The following is a 23,795-nucleotide window of genomic DNA, read 5'->3' as shown; positions in this document are numbered from 1 at the left end:
CCATTTGTTTCTCATGGATGATAATTTTGCAAAAGTTAGGAGTTCTAGGCCACCTTTTTTTCTTTTTTCTTTTTTCTCTTTTTTTTATCTCTCTTCTTTTCTTTTCTAAAATATTTTTCCTTCCTTTTCAAACTGTTCCAACTCTAACCTAACTGTGTAACCACACTCTCCAACCCTCCAAACATTTTTAATTTGTATCGTATTTATGTTGCTATACAAAACCCCCCACCCCAACATTCTTAAAAAACTACTTCACTTCATACAATACTGCCTTTTCCCCTTTTCTTTTTCTGTTAGCTAGGGGAGGACATCTCCCCCAGAATTTAGGTACCACAAGCAAATTGTGCACACACACAGAGAGTAGAGTTTTTATAAGAATAACATCTTGTTATCATCATCATTGAAGGTGTCGTTGTTGGGAGTGATTATGGTGGAGAATATGTCACCCGCAAGAGATACGGTTGCGTTTTTCAATGATATGGAGCTTCATGATCGTCCACGCTCCTTTGCTGGTTTGTCTCCTACACTTGGCCAACTTTTGAAACGAGTAGGCGATGTCCGGAGGGAGGCCAACGGAGACGAGACTCCGGTATGTGTTCCTTATTAAGCTACCCTTATTCATTACTACTATTTTATTTCTAATATAATTGTTGAACAAATTATGACTTAACCTACTTTGAAGGTTAAGATTATGGATTACTAATATGTATATATATACGGATTAGGGTAATTTTTATTTAATTAAGTATGTTGTTTTATTAATTGATCAGGTTCATCAAGTATTGGACATGAACGGCGCGAGCTTGGAGCCGAGATCCTTGCCTTTCATGCTCTCCTTCAACAATCTCACATACAGCGTCAAGGTTCGCCGTAAGATCAGTTTCTCATCGCTTTTTCACCATCGTGGAAGCAGACTAGGGGGTTCTCCGGTCGACGACACCGTCGTTGGCGACAGCTTATTCACTAAAACAAAGACTCTGTTGAACAACATCTCCGGCGAGGCCCGAGAAGGTGAGATTATGGCAGTTCTCGGAGCGAGTGGTTCTGGAAAATCCACGCTGATTGATGCACTGGCTAATAGAATTGCCAAAGGAAGCTTGAAAGGAACTGTGACGTTGAACGGTGAGGTGTTGGAATCCAGATTGTTGAAGGTCATCTCTGCTTATGTAATGCAAGATGATCTGCTCTTTCCGATGCTGACGGTGGAAGAAACTCTAATGTTTTCTGCTGAGTTTCGATTGCCTCGAACGCTCTCAAAATCGAAGAAGAAACTGAGAGTTCAAGCGTTGATTGATCAGTTGGGGCTTCGGAACGCTGCGAAGACTGTTATCGGAGACGAAGGACACCGCGGGGTCTCTGGCGGAGAGCGGCGACGAGTCTCGATCGGAATCGACATTATTCACGATCCGATCATTCTCTTCCTTGATGAGCCAACATCAGGACTCGATTCAACTAGTGCGTTCATGGTGGTGAAAGTTCTGCAGAGGATTGCTCAGAGCGGAAGCATCGTCGTTATGTCTGTACACCAGCCGAGTTATCGAATTCTCGGATTGTTAGATCGTCTATTGTTCCTCTCTCGAGGACAAACCGTTTACAGTGGCTCTCCGGCGAATCTTCCTCTGTATTTTTCGGAGTTTGGTCATCCTATACCGGAAAACGAGAACCGGACTGAGTTCGCGCTCGATCGGATTCGAGAACTCGAAGGCTCACCAGGAGGGACTAAAAGCTTGGTTGAATTTCACAAGTCATGGCAGAGCATGAAGAACATTCCAAAATCAGAGTCGGATCACCAGAACATGTCATTAAAAGAAGCGATAAGCGCAAGTATTTCAAGAGGCAAATTAGTTTCCGGCGCAACAAACAACGACGCAAGCCCTAACTCCATGGTTCCGACCTTCGCAAATCCATTCTGGATTGAAATGGCGGTTCTATCAAAACGATCATTTCTGAACTCCCGCCGTATGCCAGAGCTCTTCGGAATCCGACTTGGCGCCGTTCTCGTCACCGGATTCATCCTCGCTACAATGTTTTGGCAACTCGATAACTCACCAAAAGGAGTTCAAGAACGCCTAGGGTTCTTCGCTTTCGCCATGTCCACAACCTTCTACACCTGCGCCGATGCTCTGCCCGTATTTCTACAAGAACGATACATTTTCATGAGAGAAACAGCTTACAACGCATATCGAAGATCCTCCTACGTTCTCTCACACTCTCTCGTAGCCTTACCGGCGCTAATCTTCCTCTCCTTAGCCTTCGCCGCAACAACATTTTGGGCCGTCGGACTGGACGGCGGAATTTCAGGCTTCTTATTCTACTTTCTGATAATTTTGGCAGCATTCTGGGCTGGAAGTTCATTCGTAACGTTCCTTTCGGGAGTAGTACCTCACGTAATGCTTGGATACACCATAGTAGTAGCAATCTTAGCATATTTCCTTCTATTCAGCGGGTTCTTCATCACACGGGATCGAATTCCAGGTTACTGGATCTGGTTCCATTACCTATCGCTAGTGAAATATCCATACGAAGCAGTATTGCAAAACGAATTCGAGAATCCGACGAAATGCTTTGTGAGAGGAGTACAGATATTCGACAATACACCGCTGGGAATGGTGCCGGGGGCGATGAAACTGAAGCTTCTGGAGAATCTGAGCAAGACTTTGGGGATGAGGATAACGAGATCGACATGCTTGACGACGGGAGCTGATATTTTGGAACAACAAGGAGTGATGGATTTGAGTAAATGGAATTGTTTGGTGGTGACGGTTGCTTGGGGGTTTTTGTTTAGGATTCTCTTCTACTTTTCGCTTCTTATTGGGAGTAAGAACAAGAGAAGATAAAAAGCTTAAGGCCATTCCAAACCACAGATTCACCATTCTCATTCTCATTCTCTTCCTAATTTGTTTTATTATTGTGTTTTTTCTTTCTTTCTTTCTTTTCATTTTTAATCTTTCGTCATATTTTAAGGCCCCCAAGCGTTTATATAATAATTGACTTTTCAATTCTCCATTATATATTCTTCTTTTTAATTATTTAATGCTTTGTTACTTTTGATCTTTTCTTTTCCACTTTCAATGAAGGAACCTTTTTACTCTTTTTTTTTTTCTTTTCTATTCTTACTTACTATTTAGTCCTGTGAAAATATAATAAACTAAATTATTTACTTCTATAAATTGATGGAAAATTGAAAAGTTGTTTTAGAATTTAACTAAGAATTCATAGGTTTAATTTTCAATCAAAATCAAAACAATTATGTTCTAGATAATTAAAAAGGGATGATTTATATTTAAATAATTCTGTACTTCCCCCAAATTTTGGTTTGAATTTCAAATATGAAATAAAAACAAGACTATATTTGGGTTTCAATATTTGGTGTAAAAAACAGGGGAAAAAGAAGAGAATATCAAATCTTGGTTCGATTCATAATTATGATAAAAGCTTTCATTACAAACCATAAATTCACAAACAGAATTCAAACATAATCGCACTCAATAATAAAAGCAACCCTTGAGTTTTAATAACTGATGTAAACAGTGAATTGAAGCAAAGTCTCAACTCCATCTGTTTCATGTTGGTTGATGCCCGGAAGAGTCTTCACATTTGCATACCCTCTTGCATTTACATACTTTCCAGTCCCTCCCATGATAGCCAAATGAGACTCCGACACCGCTGTCCGATGAACGCCAAAGAAGCTTAAGCTATCCACGTAATGGCCGCTCTCAAACATCGTAGTGAATGCCATTGTTTGACTGTTCCCATCTTCCGAACTCACCACGTAAAACCCTTGTGCTTTTCCAATCAGCCCAGAACCCAACTCGTGTCCTTCCGTGAGCTCGTCATCGATAACCGTCATCGTACCGAATAGGAGTTGTTGTACCGACACTCCGGACGGGAGCTGTCCTGCATTAACGGATGGAAAGCCGATCTGGCCGTTGAAGTTGTTTCCACCACCATTGTTGTTTTGCAACAATGGCGATGTTGCTCCACCAAGACCTATTAGAAAGGGAAGGTTGTTGTTGTTAATTAGACCACTGTTTCCATTACTTTGAGGAACATTATTTCCAACTGATAAAACTGCTCCATTGGGTTTAGCAAATGGAAGTTGGCCATTGAGAGCTGGATTGTTAACTGCCCCGGTAACGGCTCGAGCAGAGGGATTCGTACCGCCAAGGATATCGTGCATGAAGAAGGTTAATATATGATGATCATCTTCAACTCCCCCTGAACTAGGTAGAGTTGATGAAGGTGTGTTAGCTCCTTGCCCTAAGTTTCCAGCTGAATTAGGTAGAGTTGTTGAAGGTGTAGTAGTAGCAGTAGGTCCTGTCCCGAGATTACCGACAGGCGTCCCGACGACACTCGAGGCTGCCGGAGTACCAACCGGGACTTGTGGCTGCTCGTCGAGAAGTCTGGCTGAGTTGGCAGATAAACACAGGAAGCAGAGGAGAAGAAAGCAGAGCATAGATTTTGTTGAGAAAGGGAGAAGTTTGGGAAATTCCATGAGAGGAAGTTGAAGGAATTAGGGGAAATAAATATTTTGTTTTGTTTTGTTTTTGTGTTGTATGGTAATGTTAAAGATGGGTTTGAAGGTGATATATATATGTGAGATTATATATATACATACAGTATATATGAAACAGATTAGGGGTGAAGGAAATGTGGGAGTGGCTGAAATGGAGTTGGTGAATAACTCTATGATCAATGGTTGTATTGGTTTAGGTTTCAATAACTTTTTAGTATATTGATCAAGAGGATTGGCTCAACTCCCAAAACACCAACAAAAACACAAACAACACAAAATATCAATTTAACTTCATCAAAATTTCAAACTAATAATGATACAAGTATTAATAATATAAATTAGAGAGAAAATGCAAAAATCAAATAGATGTAAGGCTTTTCAATGTTCTTCTCAAGAATAATCTTGTTTAAATGATTTTGAATTGATTTTAAAGTGAATTCAAGTGAAAATTGATACAAGATACTAACAAATTGTCTAAATTGATTTAGTTATCTTAAATTGATAACTTTTAAATTTGATTCACCCTCGATTCAATTCTATCCTTACATTAAAAAAAAAAAGTAAATATTTTAGTACTTTGAATATGAAAAGTGAAAACAAAGAGTAAAACGAGGACTTCATAAAAGTAAAAAGGATGAAAAGAAACCTTTCAAAATACATATACCAAAAATTAAATGAAACAAAGTTGAAAATACAATTACCAAAATGAACTACAACTAAAAGTAGTGACCAAAATGAAAAATTGAAAATATAAAAACAAAAAATGAACCAAAACCAAATAGTAGAGTAGAATTAAAACTTGAATAACAATAAAGAAGAACAAACGACAAAATTATAATTAATTTAGTTATTACAGCAATTTATCAAGAAAACAACCTAAAAGGAGAAGTAGTCTTGGAATGCAGTTATCATACAAAATAAAAGTTATTAAATATTTGAGATAGAAAATGGATGATATGATATGATATGATTAATTGTTGAGATGTGGTTTGGAATTTGGATTCTGGACAGGATTGCAAATGTTGGGAGTGTTGGGTTGAGATTGAGTGAGGAGATGGGATAATCTTGTAGCCAAACTAAGCCTTGCAGCAGGTGAAACCCCATTCTTCCCAATAATGGACTCCAACACAGATTCACTAAGCAGTTTGTTCTCTATTTTTCTCACCATCTCTTCTTCTTTTTCACCAATGTTCCCATCTTTTGAAAAGCTAATCTGCATCAAAAATTACTCTTGCGTTCGAACTAATTCGTTGGAATAGCTTCTTTCAATTAATTATATCCTTCAAATTCTCAAACCTTTTTATTATTATTATTATTATTATTATTATTATTTGTTCTCCAAGTTTGATATTTATTATGAGAACATATTTGGAGAGAGGTTTATTATTGTTTAAATAGATATGTATAAAAATTGTGTTTATGTTTGTTTAAAATATTGTTAATGATGCCTAAAAGCAAAGATAGTTATAATTTGTGGTAATTTTAGGAATAATAATTAAGAATATAACAATAGTTTAAAAATGTTTGATTGAGGAAAATATTAAAATATCTAACTACCCATATGAATTTAATAGTGTGGTTAAAATGAGTGAGAAAGTGATTTTAATAGTGTGTTTTGAGATGGAAGTAAATGAGATGATATCTTCAACTACAATAAATGCAAAGATTGGGTATGAGGACTTTAATATTACTCTAAATATAATATAATATATTGTATGCATAATTGATGTGATTTCACATCACAAAATTTAGAAGTAGTTTTAAATAGATAAGACCACTTTTTTGCCGCTATTAAAAATCTTAACCAAACATTGTTAATTCTCTTTTTAGTATAAACAACTTAACAACCCTTTTTCAGTGTTCACAATTAATATCCAAAAGACACTTATTGAGAATTTTGGATGGGCAGTTCTTTTCAATATTTTTCATTAATATCTTACTATATCATTATTTTAAAATATCCTCCATCCTAATAATTTTGGTGATTATTTGTGGTTTTTTAAATAATAAAAAAATACAAACTATTTATATTTTATGAAAAAAAAAGAAAAACTAAAGAAAAAAAAGGAAGAAGAAAAACTAAATACAAAAATTTATTATACTTGATTTGGTCATCGAGTGTAAATAGTTAGTTCATTTTACCATTTTTGACAATTTTCCTATATTTTTTATAATAAGTTATTTTGAGAAAAAAAAAATAAGTGTTAGAATGTATTTAATTTTGATTCCTAAATTTTTAATAATATTTCTTAAGTCCTATTTAATCGTTATACTTAACTCTAGAATGCTAAATCTTAGATTTAATCCTTCCAAATTTATTTTTATGAAATTTGGTTAAATACTTATATTATTTTTCATATTTAAAAAATTCCTTATATGATTAAGTTCCCAAAATTTAGAGTGAAATGACCGATAGATAATTAAAAAAGAAAAATGGATTAAATACTACATTGGTTTTAAGAATTTGCATACATTCAATATGTTTATTTTGTACCTTAAATATATTCATACTTGTAAAAAAAACTATCATTTTGGTCTTACCATTTCTATTTTTATTTCATTTTAAAGAATCAAAAATTAAAGCAAATGAGGTATAAAAGCCAAAATAATATTTAAACTTAATTTTTTAATGGATTTTATAATATTTGAACCCCATATTTAGGATAATATTTGAGTAGTCAACAAAAAAATATATTAAAATATTCAAGAAATTCACGAACTATTTTGTAGAATATTTTAGGTTACCTAAATAAAATTGAGGGTGAAATAAGAATGGTACTAACCGATAAAGTATTAGGAGGCAAATGAGTGAAAAGAATGGAGGAGCCAGGAGGGAAATTTTCGTTCTTGAAGGCATCGATGAATTTTTTAATCGCTTCAGCTCCTTCATCACTATAAATTCCCATGGATTTCCAAGCTGCTTCACAATTCTCTGCCACTTTCATTGCATATTGTTCACCCGTAAGTGGCAATATCAATGTCACATTTGTAAACTTCTCGAAACCCCCTGTAATATAATATATTCAATCAATTTTACACTTCAAACTATTACTCATTCTATATATATTCAATCAATTTTACACTTCAAACTATTACTCATTCTATATAAGTCACAAATCAGAACTAAATTTTGTTATTAAAATGCTTAACATCATTGTTTGGATTAGATTCTTAGATACATTCTTTCTCTCACCTTTTTGTGAATGTTAAAAAGTTCACTTGTATAATTTGCTTTTACCTTTGAAAATTTATTTAAATCAAGTTATCATGTACCACTCTTCAATTAAATTTTAAATTCAAGATTTGAAGAATAAACTTCCATAGGTTTTCAAAAGATGCCTCAGCCTCCGATTTGTCAATTTAGTGACTAAATAGTAATATTTAATAATATCCATTGATCAAAACTACTTCTAAATAGTATTTTAATTAATTAAGGATTTTTATCAAAAATAGAAAATTTTGAGAAACTATTTTTTACAAATTTTATAATTTCTTTCGTCAATAATAAATCGGATTTTAAATTTTTATTTCATGTAAACCATATGCTAATATTGTATTAGTAACAATTAACAAATTTACTTCAACAAAACCACCGGAACACCGGCGGCCGGCACGGCAGAAATCTGGTAGCCAGTTCTAACTTTCAAGTACAGAATTTTGAAAAAATAAACAAAATCAGCTACTCACCAGTGACAACGTCCCTGAAGAACTCAACGGAATCCATTAACTCCGCCGCACTCTTTCCACTCCACTTACCGGCGAGCGACGGCACAGCTTTGTCCTCCAAATAAACACCGATCGCAGTAAATTTCACAGTATTTCCTCCGATCTCCAACGCCCTAACTCCTGTACAAAATTTTCCACAATCACATTCTATCGGATCACAACAGAGGAAATCAAATCGTTCTCATTCGTACCTGCACCGCCGAGAAACAGAGTCTTAGAGGAGGCGGGAGGTTTGATTTCGGGCGGAAATTGAAGGTTCTCGACCTGAAGGCCAGGAAGATCAGGCACCGGCGGCATGGAAAAAGCGTCCGTGAGAAATGTGTAGAGATGTGAGTAATGAGTAGGTAGGGAAGGGAAGTGGGAAATTATGGGTTGGAGTTTTAAAGTGTATTTATAGGGAGGAGAAGCGATCACGTGGGGAAGGCGTGGAGCAAGGATAGCCGCGAAGCTTGAGATTGGTAGGTACAAATTAAGCAATGGGGTGGTGTTGTCTAAGGTGAACAATAATGTATGTTATTAAATGATATGGTTCCTCCAATAATTGTTTTCAATCTTTTTCTAAATTGTTTCTTTATTCGGAATTAATTGCCCTCTATCTATTTATGCTTTTCTTATGGATATAGATATTAGATCCTAATGTTATGTTATGGATGTAGGAAACATGAAATGAGAATGCTTTCAAATGATTCCTAAATAATTTTCAATACATCTCTAACTTCTAAAACAATTTGTTCATCTAAATTTGTACTTGTTATTAGTATATCTACTTGTTTTAAGAAGAGTAAACATAAAAGTAAATGCAATTCTTAGCTTCAAAATTAACTTTTTTTTTTTTTTTAGTATTTGTAACTTATGTTTTTTTTTTAATTTTTAATTACAATTTATTTTTGTAAAGAAATGTTTGGATTTTTCATAATCAAATTTTGAAAAAAAAAATTGAAAATTATTTTATTTAATTTATAAAACTTTTTTTTTTTACCGATAGGGATAGGACTATATCATTTAATTTAGGAATAACTAAAAAGAATTAACGATATGATAGTGTTGGAATTTATGTCCTAAAACTCATAGTTTGTAGTTAAAACTATATTCCATCTAATAGAGTGTTTATTGAGGATTTATTAGTGAAAATAGAATACTATAATCTTGAATACAATAAACTAAGGTCCAGAGACTATCTAGCATAGACTTAACTTTAAGTAGAGACATAAACTTGGATCAAGTTCGAGTATATAGCTCAAACGATCTATAGTGAATGAATAAGGTTGACGCCTTATTCTGGAAACACTATGGATGCGACCCGCTCTGTAGTTAGTACAAACGATGTGATCCTGAATCGTTCATGTAGAGACATGGGAGTGAAGACATTCTATGTAATTGCATAATACTGGAACCATGAAATAGTCACTTTTAAGTTATGACACCGTTGACTATATAAACTGACTATTTCGATTATGATGACCTAGATTACTTAATTTTAATCCTGAGCTGACTATGAACTTCTGTTCAAACAGTATTATCCTTAGATCTGCATAGGTGAGGGTAGCTCAACGGCGTTGGCCCAATAAGCCTCCCATTTCAAGGGTAAGACTGGATGGATAGCTAGGGACATAGGGTGCAAGACGTAATTCACTCCTACTCGCTCTAGAGTTAGTAGATAGGTTGTTTTCCTAAGAACTGAATCCAAGTCTTGAACAAGGGATCCCGCCCTCTCATTGGCCCGAGAGGGATTCGATTTATAGGTTGGACCTAAAACCAATTGTTCAATAGTGGATTGGTGTGACTTAAGGAACAAGATGTAGTTTTAGGGGTAAAACGATATTTTGACCCATCCGAGATTACGAAAAAATTGTGAAGGATTAACTTACTGATCATGGTTATATCAGATGGGCAGAAATATATCTATAGTGAGGGGAATGCAACTACAAGATTTTAGTGGAATGGCTTATTAGTTAATGAATGTTGATTAGCTTGGTCTAAAAGGGTTTAGCCAGTTAATCTCGAATCGTTGGAACCCATGATCTATAGGTCCATTAGGTTCCCCTGCTAGCTCATACGGAATTAACTTAGAATAACATTTTGGAATAATTTGAATTGTTCGAATTAGGTAAAGAGAGAGAAACCGACAACTACAAGTAATATAGTCGTCGGTTATAGATTTGGGCAAGAGCTTTATGCTTAAATGTGATTTAAATATTAAAAATATGAATAGAGATTCATATAAGCTCGAAATTAATAGAAATTGTCAAAGTGGTAAAAAGTCAAAATGTTGACTTTTAACTTTAAAAAAATCAAACTTTGATCGGCTTTATATTCAAATGTAGTTTGAATTTCAAGAAAATAAATGCGGATTCATGTTCGAGAGGTCGGAATTAGTCAAGACGGACAAAATGATAAAAAGTCAAAATGTTGACTTTTGACTTTGACTAGAATGGTCAAATGACCAATTTTCCCCTTGACCAAAGTTAGTGGAAAAATCCAACATTTTGTTGGATAATTCCACGAACTCTTAGTGGGCTAAATGGAAGCTCATGGTGATGACACCAACCTACTAAGAGAAAATGGAATGGTGAATAATTCTACCAATGTTTACTGGAGTGTGAGGTGTTGGGCTTTGGTGATTCAATTACATACAATTTTTGCATGTAATTAGTCTATTTAAGGGGCAATTTTCAAATTGAAGAAGATTTATCCATTTTGTAATTTTGAATTACAAATTAACCGAAATTTTTTCTCTCTCCCAAATCTCAAACTCTAAAATTCATTTTCTAATTTCCATCCATCTTTCTTTGTTTTCTTCATTGAATGGGTCTCACAATCCGATTCTAAGTCTGGAGTATAGCGGGTTAACTCTAGTGGTGGTTCTGGGTTCGTGATCGTGAGAAGATTTGGAGCATCGGGAGCTTCGAAGGTAAGTGTTTCTTTTAACACTAATTTAGTGTAATTAGGGTTGTGTTTAATGCATGTTAATATCTAATTAATTAGATGCATTTAGGGTAAAATTCTGATCCTTATTTCCGTTGCGATTGTATGCTATCCATTAGATAGTTCATGATTTAAAAAAGATCAAAAAAGAAAAGAGAAATATATGTAATAATAATTGGTTAATTTTTATAAATATAACAAACCCATGAAGTTAGCCATTTTTTAAATATTCCAGACTTGCCCTTCATCTTTTTCTTACGTCGTTTAATCTTTTCATCGTTTTTCTCTTTTTTTTTCACTGCAATTTCTTTCTATCGTCTTTCTTCTTTTCCTCGATCTTGTACAAAAAAATAGCAAAATCTAAAAGATCGTGTATAAAGAATCTTGAAAAAAATCGTTTAGATTGGAGTAGTCAAATGTAAACGATAATGGAAGAAAGGTAAACAATCGTGTAAAAAAAAATAAACGATTGTGTAGACAAATATAAACGATCTTGTACAAAAAAATAGCAAAATCTAAAAGATCGTGTATAAAGAATCTTGAAAAAAATCGTTTAGATTGGAGTAGTCAAATGTAAACGATAATGGAAGAAAGGTAAACAATCGTGTAAAAAAAAATAAACGATTGTGTAGACAAATATAAACGATCGTGTATCAAAAGAATTTAAAAAAATCGTTTAGCCAAATATAAACGATCGTGTACAAAAGAATCTTGAAAAAATTCGTTCAGCCAAATCTAAATGTACCAAATTTTGAAAAAAAAAATCTAAAACAATAGTGTAAGAAGAAAAAAATCATTTAGATTACGAGTGTACCAAATATATTGGATAACCAAATCTAAACGATCGTGTACCAAACAATAGCCAAATCGTGTAACAAATATATTACGAGTGTTGTTGACGGGACATTTTTGTTATTTTTCATTGTGGGCCTGTGGGCTTTTTCCTTTTTCAGAATTGTTATATACACCGTAAATATTTTGTTGACAGGACATTTTTGTTATTTTTCATTGTGGGCCTGTGGGCTTTTTCCGTTTTCGGAATTGTTATATACACTGTAAATATTTTGATGCTTTGTTTTGTTATATTTTTTAAAAGACCTCGTAATAATTCTTAGACCGTCATATTGAATGAATAAGAAAATGTTATATAATTTTTTTAGTTGAAAATAATAAGAAAAATTATCAAAAATAACAAATTTGTCGTAACTATTTATAAAATATAACAAAATATCAGATTGTATAAATAATAGTAGAAACTGATATGTCTTCATGAGTGACATTGATAAACAGTGATAAAAAGTTTATCAGTTTCTATCATTTTAGCTTATTTCACTCTATTAAAAAATGTCCTATATAATAATTACCAACAATATTTTTCTTTATTATTCGACTAAAATGGCTTTTAATTAGATATATGTGGATGCGAGATTGTGAGTAGTAAATTTTGAGTTGAAACAATTATATAAACATGGTTGGTGTGCTAAGGGTTTCAACAAAAGTTTGGTTTGATTTGGTTGGAATAATATAATTTCGAGGGAAAAGTATGCGTTAACACCTATGGCTCGAATAAAGTTACTTTCTTTTATTTGCGTTGATTATGCATGAAAATGCTACTTCACTTTCATAAGAAAAAAAAAATAATGTTTATGTTTTCTTATGAGATTTTTTCAGTATATCATTCAAGAAAAAACAACAAAAAAATTAAGAAACTGGAAAATCATCGAGCAAAGTAGAATTTGTCCATGGTGGGTGGTTTTCGAGTAGAGTGTGATAGGCAAAAGTTATGAGGGATAGAATTCACCAAGGATTTAGTATACGCCTACGGACTCGGGTCCGCTCAACTTTATTGTCTTTCTATAAAATATATAAAGAAAATTATTATACTGATAGACAGCTTAGTGATTACTCTGTTTTTCAACCCCTTTCAACCCAAGTACAAATCTAATTATTTTTCTTTTTTCTCTAAATTAAAACCCTTCAATTTCCACCCAAGAAATAAACTGGATTTGTCACCAATAGAGTTACTCTTGTGGTTGACCAAAAGAAAGCATTTAATAGACAAGAAATAGAGATCAGGAATGCAATGAACAAAGGTATGAACCTCATTCACATTCATGTTTTTCCAACCAAGAGATTCCAAACGATAGTTGAGTGTGTCTCGATAGTTTTGATTGTTGATTAGCTAGATTAAAAAGTTTCATTGGTTAATCTTAAATTGGAATTCATGATCTATAGGTGCATTAGATCCCATGAGTGAATTTGAAATATCTGAGTTTGGGTTAGAGAGTAAAAGTTAATTATATACAATATTTAAATATGATCTAAAAGTTAGTTCAAATTTCTACTATGGGTTGTTTTAGAGAAGTCGATATTAGTGAAAAACTATTAATTAAATATTTGATATTAAATTAATATATTTAATTAAAATGTTTTAACTAAATATTTTAAAATTGATTTTATTTAAATTAATATTATATTAAAATAATTTAAAATTCAATTTAACTGATTTAGGAAAATCATGAAAATAATTTATTTTTTTAATGAAAAATCAAATTAGTGGTTTTTGGTAGTTTAGTGAATAACCTAATTCATTGTCACGTTGAAACAATTAAGATGGAGAGAAAATAGGGTTGAAGAAATCTTAATTTGGAAAAAATAAATCACCTGATATTCTTGCCTTACATTAGGTACTGATAGGACCCATATATACACTTGAAATCCCTCTATTTACGTGATAAAAATAAATGAATAAACAAATAGAAATAAGACATTTAATTTGTGTGATGGACACATGTCAAGGAGTGATTTGTACAAGCTTAACAAAAATGTAAGCTCAGAGATAATTTGAGAATTTCATTTTCCATTTGAATCATCTTCCAACATGCAGTATTTGATGATGTGGATGCTTCATTACTTTCATCTTTTCTTCTAACATCCACTCTTAAACGAGTGGGTAGATAAATTACCCTGAGTTTGGAACGCAATATTTGAAACTGAGAGTGAGTAAGAGACTTTGTCAAATCGTTAGTCAACTGGTCAGTCGATGGAACATTTCAAACTTCTAAAACTCCACGAAGAACTTGATCGCGTATGAAATGAACATCAATTTCTATATGTTTAGTCCGAGCATGAAACACGAGATTTGTAGCAAGAGCCCCAACACTGATATTATCATACCCACAAGACTGGTTTCTGAGACTGAGAGATATGTAATTCCTCAAGAAGTTGTTTCAACCAAATTATTTCAGATGCAGCTAAGGGAAACGCACGATACTCAAATTTCGTGCTAGAACGTACAACAATAGTTTGTTTCTTTGAAGACCATGAAACTAAATTAGCTCCAAGAAATACACAATAAGCGGCAACAGATTTTCTGTTATCAATATTGGCTGCCAAATCAGCATTAGAATGAGTAAGCAGTGATAAAGAGATCATTACTAGGGTGGAACAAAAGACCAAATGACCTCGTGCCACTAAGATAACGAAGGATTCGTTTAACTGCTTTCCAGTAATATCAGTAGGACACCGAAGGAATTGACTATATAAGCAATGTCTAGGTGGGTGTGAGTGAGATATTGTAGGGCTCCAATGGTGCTCCGATATATAAAGGGATCAGTAAGAGAAATTCCATCAAAAGCTGAGAGTTGTTTAATTTACCGACAACACTGGTGAGGGAGCAGGTTTCAAACCATTGAGTTTAAGTTTACGAAGGAGATCAATAACATATTTTTCTTGATTCAAAATAAAACCAGAATCCAAATAATTGACCTGAAACCCAAGAAAATAACTTAGACACCCCAAATCCTTCGATGCAAATTGTTTGTCCAATGAGGTAATTAAGTCTTGAATTAGTGAGTTGTTGTTTCCAGTAAGGATCACATCATCAACATAGACCAGCAGTAAAATCATAGAAGTTTTTCGTTAAAACATAAACAGAAATGATTCCGAATGTGAATTAACAAATCCCCATTTCAGTGATGCTTGAGATAAAGTTGCATTCCAGGCTCTTGGAGCTTGTTTCAAACCGCATATAACCTTATTTAACTTGCAAATATAATCAGAAAAGGAAGAATTTACATACCCGGGAGGTTGGGCCATATACACTGTTTCTTTAAGTTTACCATTCAAGAATGCATTGTTGAAGTCTAGTTGCCGAAGGGACCAATTTTGAGCAAGGGCAACACTTAATACAACACGGATTGTTGAAACTTTTACCACTGGACTGAATGTCTCAAAGAAACTAACTCAAGGATTTTGATGAAATCCCTTCGCAACTAGACGCGCTTTATATCGTTGAATGGACCCATATGAATTTCTTTTGAGTCGGAACACCCATTTGCAGCCAATTACATTAGAGGATGAGGTCGGTGGCACTAGTGACCATGTTTTATTCTGAAGAAGTGTTGTGTATTCAGCATCTATTGCTTTTTTTCATTGAGGGGTGGCTATGACATCTTGAAACTTGGTTGGTTCGATGAGAGCTCAATTGAAAAAAGAGGAGTGTACCTAGGCTTTTGGTTTGAAGATGCCAGATTTAGCTTTAGTAACCATGGGATGGAAAGCAACAATTGGTTGTGGTTGAGATGGTGGGGTCGTTGAAGAAGTGTCGTCGGAAAAGGATAATGGGGCCATCGGAGAGGTGTCTTTGGAAAGGGGTGGGTTATTTTGGTTAGAGGAAGAAGATTGATTTTTGGATAAGGGAGAAGGAATAGGGAAAGAAGAAAGAGATGGTGAAGGTAACGAAGTATTAGTGATTTGATTGCAAGAAACATCTAGAGTAATTGATGGGACAGGTGGCTGTTGATGAGATTCGTCATTTGGATTAGCTGAATTATGGCTAGGATTAAGTGGGCTGTGTGTGAGGCTTGGTTAGACCAAAGAAGAGGTAATGGGCCAAGGTATAAGAAATGGAGGGGGTTGAATGGATGTGGGTTGGAAAGTGGGCTGAGCCATGGTTTGAGCTGGGCTAAAAATTTGGGCAAAAGGAAATTCATTTTCATTGAATTTCACGTGAAGGGAGATGAAAACTTTTCTAGTATTTGACAAACATTTAAAATCTTTGTGAGGAGGGCTTGGGCCTAGGTACACACATTTTTTGGTATGATATTAGAACTTATTTGTTTGATAGGACCTTAGACAAGAAAAACAAGCACACCCAAATATTTTTAAGGTAGAAAAATTCAACTTTTTGTGAAACAATAACTTGAGTGATTTACCTTTTAGGGTGTTTGTAGGCATACCATTAATAAGGATAATGGCAGTTAGAAAGGCATCTCACTAGTAATTTAAGTAATATTTGCTTGAGCAAGCAGTGTGAGTCCAGTTTCAACCAAGTGTCTATGTTTTCTTTCTACCCTTCCATTTTGATCTGAAGTATAAGGACATGATAATCTACTGTTGATTCTCATATTTGAGCATATTTGATGTATCTTATTATACTCACCGTCGTTGTCTGATTGGAACTCCTTAATAGATTTGTTAAATTGATTTTTGACATATGTAACGAAATAGTTAAAAGCTTCAACAACAACACTCTTCTGTTTAAGAGGATAAATTCACGAATACCTACTGTAGTCATCAACAAACAGTATATAATAACGAAATCCATCAGTAGATCACATTGGGGCTGACCCCCATAAATCAGAAAAAACAAGATTAAAAGGTGCAGTAGCATGAGACTGAGAATTAGGAAAAAGAAGGTTATAGGCTTTTCCCAACTGACAGGAATCACAAAATTCAATATCAACATTGTCTTTAACAGACAAGTTACAGCTCTTTATAACTAAGTTCAAAACTTTTGATGAAGAATGTCCTAAACGTTTGTGCCAAAGAGTCTTAGGCACTGCCACACAAGAATTGGCAAGATTTGTTCCTCATGACAACACAAATGCAGATGAACCTTTATTTTTGTGCATTGACTGTTTCTTCTACCACAACAATCTAAATCTTCTGCTCTTTTTTCCTTCCTGATTGTGTCCAGATGATACAACCCATCCTTAATTGTTCTGTTCAGCAGAGTTCGTCCTGTGTCTTTATCCTTAATAAAACAATAACACCCATGAAACTCAATATAGACATTATTATCTTGTGCAAGTTTGGAAACACTCACAAGATTTTTGGTGATATCAGGCACACACAGAACATTTTTCAGATTTAAACCATTTATTCCATCAGTAAGATAGGCATTGCCAATATAGGAAATATGTAAACTGTCTCCATTTCCAACCATGATCTTTTCAATACCTGAGTATTCTGATGGATTCGACAGGTTTGAGTATTCGACAGTTAAGTGGTTCGTTGCTCCATTGTCAATATACCAATTCAGGTTTATAACGGTATCTGCTGTAGCAAATTGATTCACACTCTGCCCAGTAACAAGGACTGTAAGATTTGAATGTTTTGAGAAGTTTGATGATTGTGCTCCACGGTCTTGTACAAGGGGACTTAAGAACTCCTTATTGAACCTATTATAACAAACAAGAGCAGAATGACCATATTTTTCACATACCTGACAAGTTGGCTTGTTGCCACGACCCTTACCACGTCCTCGACCAATGTTAAAACCACCCCGTTGCCCTTGAGAATTGTTTCTATTATTACCATGAAATTGATGGTTGCTATATTTTCTAAAATCACTGCTGTTTCGATTTTGTGCTATGTTTACAACAACATTTTGGATGATATTTTCGGTGTTCTTCTGCGTATCTTGATGCTCCAACCTCTTCTCAAATGTAAGAAGCTCTGACTGCATATCAATCCACGAAATCTCTGGCTTCCCTTGAATAACAGCTATGACGGGATTGTAGACTTCATCCAATCCTAGTAGAGCCTGAGAAATAAAGGCACGTTTCGGAACAGGACTTCCTGCTTGGCCAAGTTTATCAGAGTTAGTTTTCATAATTCTTAGATAGTCTTCATAAGAAGCTCTGACTGCATATCAATCCACGAAATCTCTGGCTTCCCTTAAATAACAACTATGACGGGATTGTAGACTTCATCCAATCCTAGTAGAACCTGAGAAATAAGGACACGTTTCGGAACAGGACTTCTTGCTTGGCCAAGTTTATCAGCATTAGTTTTCATAATTATTAGATAGTCTTCCATTTTGGAATTACCTTTTCTGGTAGTTTGGAACGTCTGGCGAAGGAAATCCTCTTCAGCTCTGGATTGAACACCAAAAAGATCCTGCGTAGCTTCCCATAGGTCTTTGGCATTTGTGAATCCCATCAACTGAATGGCTACTTCAGGCATCATCGAGTTATATAACCAACCAAACAAAAGTAAATCAGTAGTTACCCATTTTTCAAATTCAGGATTCATGACTGCAAGTGTGCTGAAGAACTTGATGAAGCTCTCTGTTGTGCGTCATCTCTTTGGATTCATGACTGCAGGTGTGCTGAAGAACTTGATGAAGCTCTCTATTGTACGTCATCTCTTTCTTCTGTAACTGAAGCATTGATTAGATGTCGTTATGAACTTGGGAAGACAAGGTTTCTCACCTGTTAGGTGTCCTTCTAATTTGTAGTGTCTGCCATAGTAAGAAATTGTTTCGATCTAATTTTGTTGTCGTTAGTTGATTCAAAATTTGATTTAACGAATGATTGGAAAACTTGTGGAGGTTGTGCCAAGAATCGAGGAGTTGGGAACAACATTGGCCATTTAATAACTCTGATACCAAATCAAGATGGAGAGAAAAGAGGGTTGAAGAAATCTTAATTTGGAAAAATAAATCCCCTGATTGTCTTGCCTTATATTAGGTACTGATAGGACCCATATATACACTTGAAATCCCTCTGTGTATGTGATAAAAATAAATGAATAAACAAATAGAAATAAGACATTTAATTTTTGTGATGGACACATGTCAAGGAGTTATTTGTACAAGCCTAACCAGGGTAATGAACCAGAGATAATTTGAGAATTTCTTTTTCTATTTGAATCATCTTCGAGCATGCAGTATTTGATGATTGGGATGCTTCATCACTTTCATCTTTTCTTCTAACAGAAACCACACAAAGTCCCTTTAATCCCATTAAAAATTAGTAATTAGTATTAATTTTGTTGTCAAACCTGAGGTAATTTTAAGATGCATGGATCTTCTATTTATGTATAAATGGGGAAGAATTGGCCGAGACTTGAGTCAATCTTAGTGATTCATTTTAGGAAGTTTCTCTAAGAAAATCTCTTTTTAACACAAAATCTCATAAACTTCAAATTCATCACAAATTTGGTTTCAACAACTGTTCTAAGGCCAAAGAATAGCAAAGAAGACTTTAGTGGTGGTTCACGAAGTGTTCATGTAATCAAAGACAGCAGGAGTATTGCTTCAATTTGGAGCTACATCAAGGTATACTCATAAAACTCTACTTTTCATTTCAAGATCAAACATGTTTAATCCTTAAAATTGATGTTATTTGAGTGCTTTAAATCCAAATTGCTTCAACTTGCAATTTGCATGATCTGTAATCCTTCAGTCCCAACGTAGCAGTTAATACGAAAACAATGTTTTCTCACCATTTCCAATCACATTCTCAATGTTATCATGAATCAAATCAGCATTTTAGCAATATAACTCCACTAGACTTTATAAATATTGAAGAATATGCTTTGTGAACAGAGGGGTGAGTCGTACTTAGCATCAATATGGCGCCTCCACGGAGCACCTGTCTCGAGCCGGTATCTCTAAATCCAATTTGCCAATAGGCATTTGTTTCTTTTTCTCATTCTCAAAGTCGGTCAAGCCAAGTCCCTCTTCGGAAATACGAAGTTGAACTTGAACTTGATGTCAATTGATAGAGAGTATGTTTCTTTTGTCATTGTGCCCACTCCAAAAGAATTTTCAATATAGTTCATCAATCCGATCACTCGTCATGGATGATATCTTAAAAAGAGAAAGGAAGTATGTGGGTAGGTTGCTAAACGTGGCTTGGATGTTGGATCAAAGTGAGCCTACCTTCCTGTTAAGACGTCTCTCCATATTCTCAATGATAGTTCTCAAAAGGGCGATGAGTCAGACCCAAAAAGGAGCTTTATCTTTAGCTATAGAAGGCCCATATGCACCTGTCAACCAAAAAGAGTTAAAATTGACCATCTTTCAACTTGAGGATAATGGTTAAAAGAGAAGCCAAATCATTAAGCCCTTGACATTGGATCACTCCTAGTGGAGAAAATTAAGAGAAGACAACCCCAAATGAAAACACAATGGCTAAATAAATAACATTGCAAAGGCCATAGTTGTCAAACTAAAGAGACGAGAAAGAGAACTAAATACAAATCTCATCCTCAATAACGTAGTTAACAAAAGTGAAAAAATGTGACAAAGCTATGAGTCGCGTCATTAATATCTACTATAGTATCTCGACCAATAGAGGATGAACAATACACCTGCTTACAACCTTATGCTAAAAATCGTTAAGTTAGCCATCTGAAACCACCTCGACCACTTAGCAAAGGCTGATCCATTCTTCAAAGATGAATTCCCAATCTCCAAACATCCATATCCCACATTAAAGATCTAACACAACCTATTAATCTCCCCCACTCCCTCTGCATAAATTTTTTCTCTAAATCTCCAACCTAATAGGATTAGAGCCTAGGATTTAGAGAACTGATAGGAAGTATGGAGGAATGCCACTTCAAATTGACAGAATGAAGGTGAATCCAAATATCAAAGTTCATAGGGAACAATGAAAATCTAGATGAATATTGTTCGTCATACAAAACTTGGGACGACTTATGCTTGGAAACAGTGCTCTATTCGATCTTTAAATGTTTCAATGACTAGCCAATTAAGTTTAGCTCAATAATATTGGCATGATCTCCATCCCTTGAGGTCAGAGGTTCAATCCTCACGCTACAATTGTTGTACTTACAAATAAGTGTTTTAACAAGGAGAGAGCTTAAAAAGATTTAGAGTTGTTTTACATCTAAAATTAGGGAAAGTTGTTTTACATCTAAGATTTTAAATTGCTTTACACAAAATTTAAGGAAGGATCCAAACAAATCAGGAAAAGATAATTACAGAAAGAACAACTGCCCAAGCATATTTACACCGAAAATTAGGACCTATTTCCAATAAAAACTTCCAGATAGCATCTATTATTGTGAATAAAAAAGTGGATGGGAAACTGAGAAACAGGACAAATATCCTAGAACTCAAAACTATAAAAGGGGCCACACTTCACAGCATATAGTTTACAACCATTTTACAATGCCAATTCACATATTACATCTCTTTAATTGAAATTTCTACTTATAAGATACCTTACATTCAACCCCCAGAAAATCATTCATAACCGATGATGCTTTCCTTTGAGCCTATAGCACCAAATAAGGACAAATAAAAGAAGCCATCAGCAGAACGACCATGAGTTAAGAGAAAAAGATCGGACCATGATAGACACATAGAAATCAAAAGCATATACCGATGAACAAAGATTAAAAAAAAAAAAAAAAAAAAAAAAAATCCCCCGTACAAACAAACATTATCTTTGAGGAGGAGACTTACCTTAGTTAAAACCACAAGGCAACTGTCACAATGGGCTGCTGAGAGTGGATGAGGAGATAATAAATTGTCAAAACATGTTCTCATCCACCCCTCTTTACCTCACCGTGAAAAGTCCAGCTCTGTCTTCGTTCATTACAGGCATCAGTATCCTTTCCTTGACATAATTAGCTTTACTTTCTTTACTTCCTTATACCTATTTTCTATTCCATGTCTTATTCTTTCGTGCACGTTTTCGTCTAGTAAACTTGCTTTGCCTGCTGAGTTCAGCAGATTACATACCAACTGATACGTATACTCTCTAGGCACAGAGCCTTCCTTAAGCAACTCAAGAAGAAAATCACGGGCCTCAATTACCTTTCCTCCTTCGCATAGAGCATGAATAATAGGAGTATAAGAACTGGATGTGGCAATTCCATGGTTCATCTTTTGCATCATTCTTAACATTTTGATTGCTTGGTCAATCTCGTTCACAGCACTGTAGTATCTGATGAAAGAATTGTAAGTAAGCCGATTGGGAGTGCAACCCCTTTTGCTCATATCCTCAAACAATTCCAATGCGCGCTTGATTCGGTACGTTTTACAACATCCGTCAATCAAAGAATTGTAGGTCACAACATCTGGTGAAAATCCCTTAAACAACATGATTCTAAACAAGTGATTGGCTTCCCACAACCTCCTTCGAATGGCCTTTTTGCAGCCAGTTTGCAAGCTATATTTACAATAAGAACTAATTAGAATCGTATATGTGAAAATGTCAGGTGGGCATCTAAATCCAGGCAACTCCATCTGTTCCAACAAAAACCTAGCCTTCTTGAAATTCCCAATCCTGCATAAAGCATTGATAACAGTATTATAAGCATAAACATCAGGCTTACAATGAAACTGCTTCATCCTATAAAATGCAGTCAGTGCTTCATTCACCAGACCTTCCTCTCCTAGGACTTTTATCAAACACGTGATGGTCGCCGTAGTAACAAGCCCACCGTTTCCCCGCCTGGACATTTCCTTCAAAAAATCCCAAAGTCCCATCAATCTATTCCCTCGAGCCAAAACGCAAGCCATCTCTCTGCAAGTAATCTCGTCGTGTTGGAACTCAAAATGGGTTTCGACCCAATAGAAAAACTCCAACGCTTTACTCAATCCAAGCTTAACCTTGAAAGGGTCCCTGTGAGCAGCAGGGCCGAGAACAAGCACATTGTTACGGAACTTGTAAGCCTCCTCTTTCAATTTCCTCTGCTTAAGAGGAGTACGATGCCGAAAACCCTTTTGGGTGCCAATAGATCGGGCAGATTGAAAAAAGAACCGAGGCACCGATCTTAGAACATCGGAAACGGAGTCGGAACTCCATAACTGGTGTGTGGTGGAAGTAGAAGCTGCAGGATGGATGTGGGTGTCGAATGGTCGGTTTTGAAGCATTGCCACCAAGATTTGGTCCACGAGACGATGGTTAGTGAGACGAACAGTGTTGGGTTGCACCATTTTTTCAAGATAAATTGTAGAAGGGGACGAAGAAAGTTGTCTCCGTATAGAATTAAATAAGCTAACTCGACCACAATTGACTATTGGAACTCCATCTTTATACAACTTTAGGCGCCTCCCAAACAGTGACAATGTCAAGGTGTTTATAAATCAGACTTCATCTATAAGTTTACTACGGGAAAGAAATAAAATTCAATTCATATATATTATTTGAAGAATAGGCTTTTCTTCTGGTCGCAATGTAAACAAGAAGAAGATGCTGGGGGCGGATTTATTAAGCCTCACTCGAATTGTATTTTAATATTAATTTTGAAATGTCATATTATAATATATATTAAATAATATTTTGTCAGTGGGTGTGTCTTATACTGCATAGAAAAATGGCTCTCGGATGTTCTATAAAAAAATATCTCTAAATTTTCAAACATTTTAAATTATGTTAAATTTTCGAAAATGGTTCAAAAATGCCTTGTGCTTAAAAAAAGTTAAATCTCTCGTTGATACAAGTTTTACATCAATTTTCTCACCCTAAAATCAAAACCCAATTTCAAAATAAAACCTCAGTGCACAGTTTGAATTTATTTGACTATTAACGCAAGCAATGATCAAGCACGAACACAACTATTCTTACTAATTATTGTT

The 23,795-nt window shown here is 34.8% G+C and overlaps 4 protein-coding genes across 5 annotated transcripts; 1 reads left to right on the top strand and 3 right to left on the bottom strand.

Moving 5' to 3' along the window:
* The first annotated feature begins 100 nt into the window (after positions 1 to 100).
* Positions 101 to 3,006, top strand: LOC103501666 (ABC transporter G family member 6). The gene is made up of 2 exons (XM_008465310.2): positions 101 to 589; positions 771 to 3,006. The coding sequence occupies exons 1-2, from the start codon at positions 428 to 430 to the stop codon at positions 2,835 to 2,837; spliced, it is 2,229 nt and encodes a 742-aa protein (XP_008463532.1). The 5' UTR covers positions 101 to 427; the 3' UTR covers positions 2,838 to 3,006.
* Positions 3,007 to 3,398: 392 nt separating this feature from the next.
* On the bottom strand, positions 3,399 to 5,181 carry LOC103501664 (dirigent protein 10). Its single transcript, XM_008465309.3, has one exon. The coding sequence runs from the start codon at positions 4,493 to 4,495 to the stop codon at positions 3,512 to 3,514; it is 984 nt and encodes a 327-aa protein (XP_008463531.1). The 5' UTR covers positions 4,496 to 5,181; the 3' UTR covers positions 3,399 to 3,511.
* A 99-nt stretch (positions 5,182 to 5,280) lies between these two features.
* On the bottom strand, positions 5,281 to 8,610 carry LOC103501663 (chalcone--flavanone isomerase). The gene is made up of 4 exons (XM_008465308.3): positions 8,434 to 8,610; positions 8,204 to 8,362; positions 7,300 to 7,523; positions 5,281 to 5,729 (listed from the first exon to the last, which is right to left on the bottom strand). The coding sequence occupies exons 1-4, from the start codon at positions 8,537 to 8,539 to the stop codon at positions 5,487 to 5,489; spliced, it is 732 nt and encodes a 243-aa protein (XP_008463530.1). The 5' UTR covers positions 8,540 to 8,610; the 3' UTR covers positions 5,281 to 5,486.
* Positions 8,611 to 19,517: 10,907 nt separating this feature from the next.
* Positions 19,518 to 23,348, bottom strand: LOC103501662 (pentatricopeptide repeat-containing protein At1g77405). Of its 2 annotated transcripts, XM_008465306.3 has the most exons (3): positions 21,675 to 23,348; positions 21,431 to 21,484; positions 19,518 to 20,227 (listed from the first exon to the last, which is right to left on the bottom strand). In XM_008465306.3, the coding sequence occupies exon 1, from the start codon at positions 23,151 to 23,153 to the stop codon at positions 21,816 to 21,818; it is 1,338 nt and encodes a 445-aa protein (XP_008463528.1). In that variant the 5' UTR covers positions 23,154 to 23,348; the 3' UTR covers positions 19,518 to 20,227; positions 21,431 to 21,484; positions 21,675 to 21,815. The 2 variants fall into 2 exon arrangements, with proteins under 2 accessions (XP_008463528.1, XP_008463529.1); XM_008465307.3 differs by lacking the exon at positions 21,431 to 21,484 and having other exon boundaries at positions 21,675 to 23,347.
* Positions 23,349 to 23,795: the final 447 nt, after the last annotated feature.

The sequence above is a fragment of the Cucumis melo genome, chromosome 9 (assembly GCF_025177605.1).
Source record: "Cucumis melo cultivar AY chromosome 9, USDA_Cmelo_AY_1.0, whole genome shotgun sequence".
Classification (NCBI taxonomy): domain Eukaryota; kingdom Viridiplantae; phylum Streptophyta; class Magnoliopsida; order Cucurbitales; family Cucurbitaceae; genus Cucumis; species Cucumis melo.
Note: the sequence above shows the minus strand (reverse complement) of the source record. Positions and strands in the feature narration are given on the sequence as shown.

What these genes read in the sequence shown, in the direction of transcription:
- LOC103501666 (XM_008465310.2), top strand. Translation starts at nt 428, where the DNA reads ATGGTGGAGAATATGTCACCCGCAAGAGATACGGTTGCGTTTTTCAAT. An exon ending in CCAACGGAGACGAGACTCCG is followed by an intron (nt 590 to 770) that starts GTATGTGTTCCT and finishes TTAATTGATCAG; the next exon opens with GTTCATCAAGTATTGGACAT.
- LOC103501663 (XM_008465308.3), bottom strand. Translation starts at nt 8,539, where the DNA reads ATGCCGCCGGTGCCTGATCTTCCTGGCCTTCAGGTCGAGAACCTTCAA. An exon ending in TCTGTTTCTCGGCGGTGCAG is followed by an intron (nt 8,363 to 8,433) that starts GTACGAATGAGA and finishes AATTTTGTACAG; the next exon opens with GAGTTAGGGCGTTGGAGATC. An exon ending in CTTCAGGGACGTTGTCACTG is followed by an intron (nt 7,524 to 8,203) that starts GTGAGTAGCTGA and finishes ATTATATTACAG; the next exon opens with GGGGTTTCGAGAAGTTTACA.
- LOC103501664 (XM_008465309.3), bottom strand. Translation starts at nt 4,495, where the DNA reads ATGGAATTTCCCAAACTTCTCCCTTTCTCAACAAAATCTATGCTCTGC.
- LOC103501662 (XM_008465306.3), bottom strand. Translation starts at nt 23,153, where the DNA reads ATGGTGCAACCCAACACTGTTCGTCTCACTAACCATCGTCTCGTGGAC.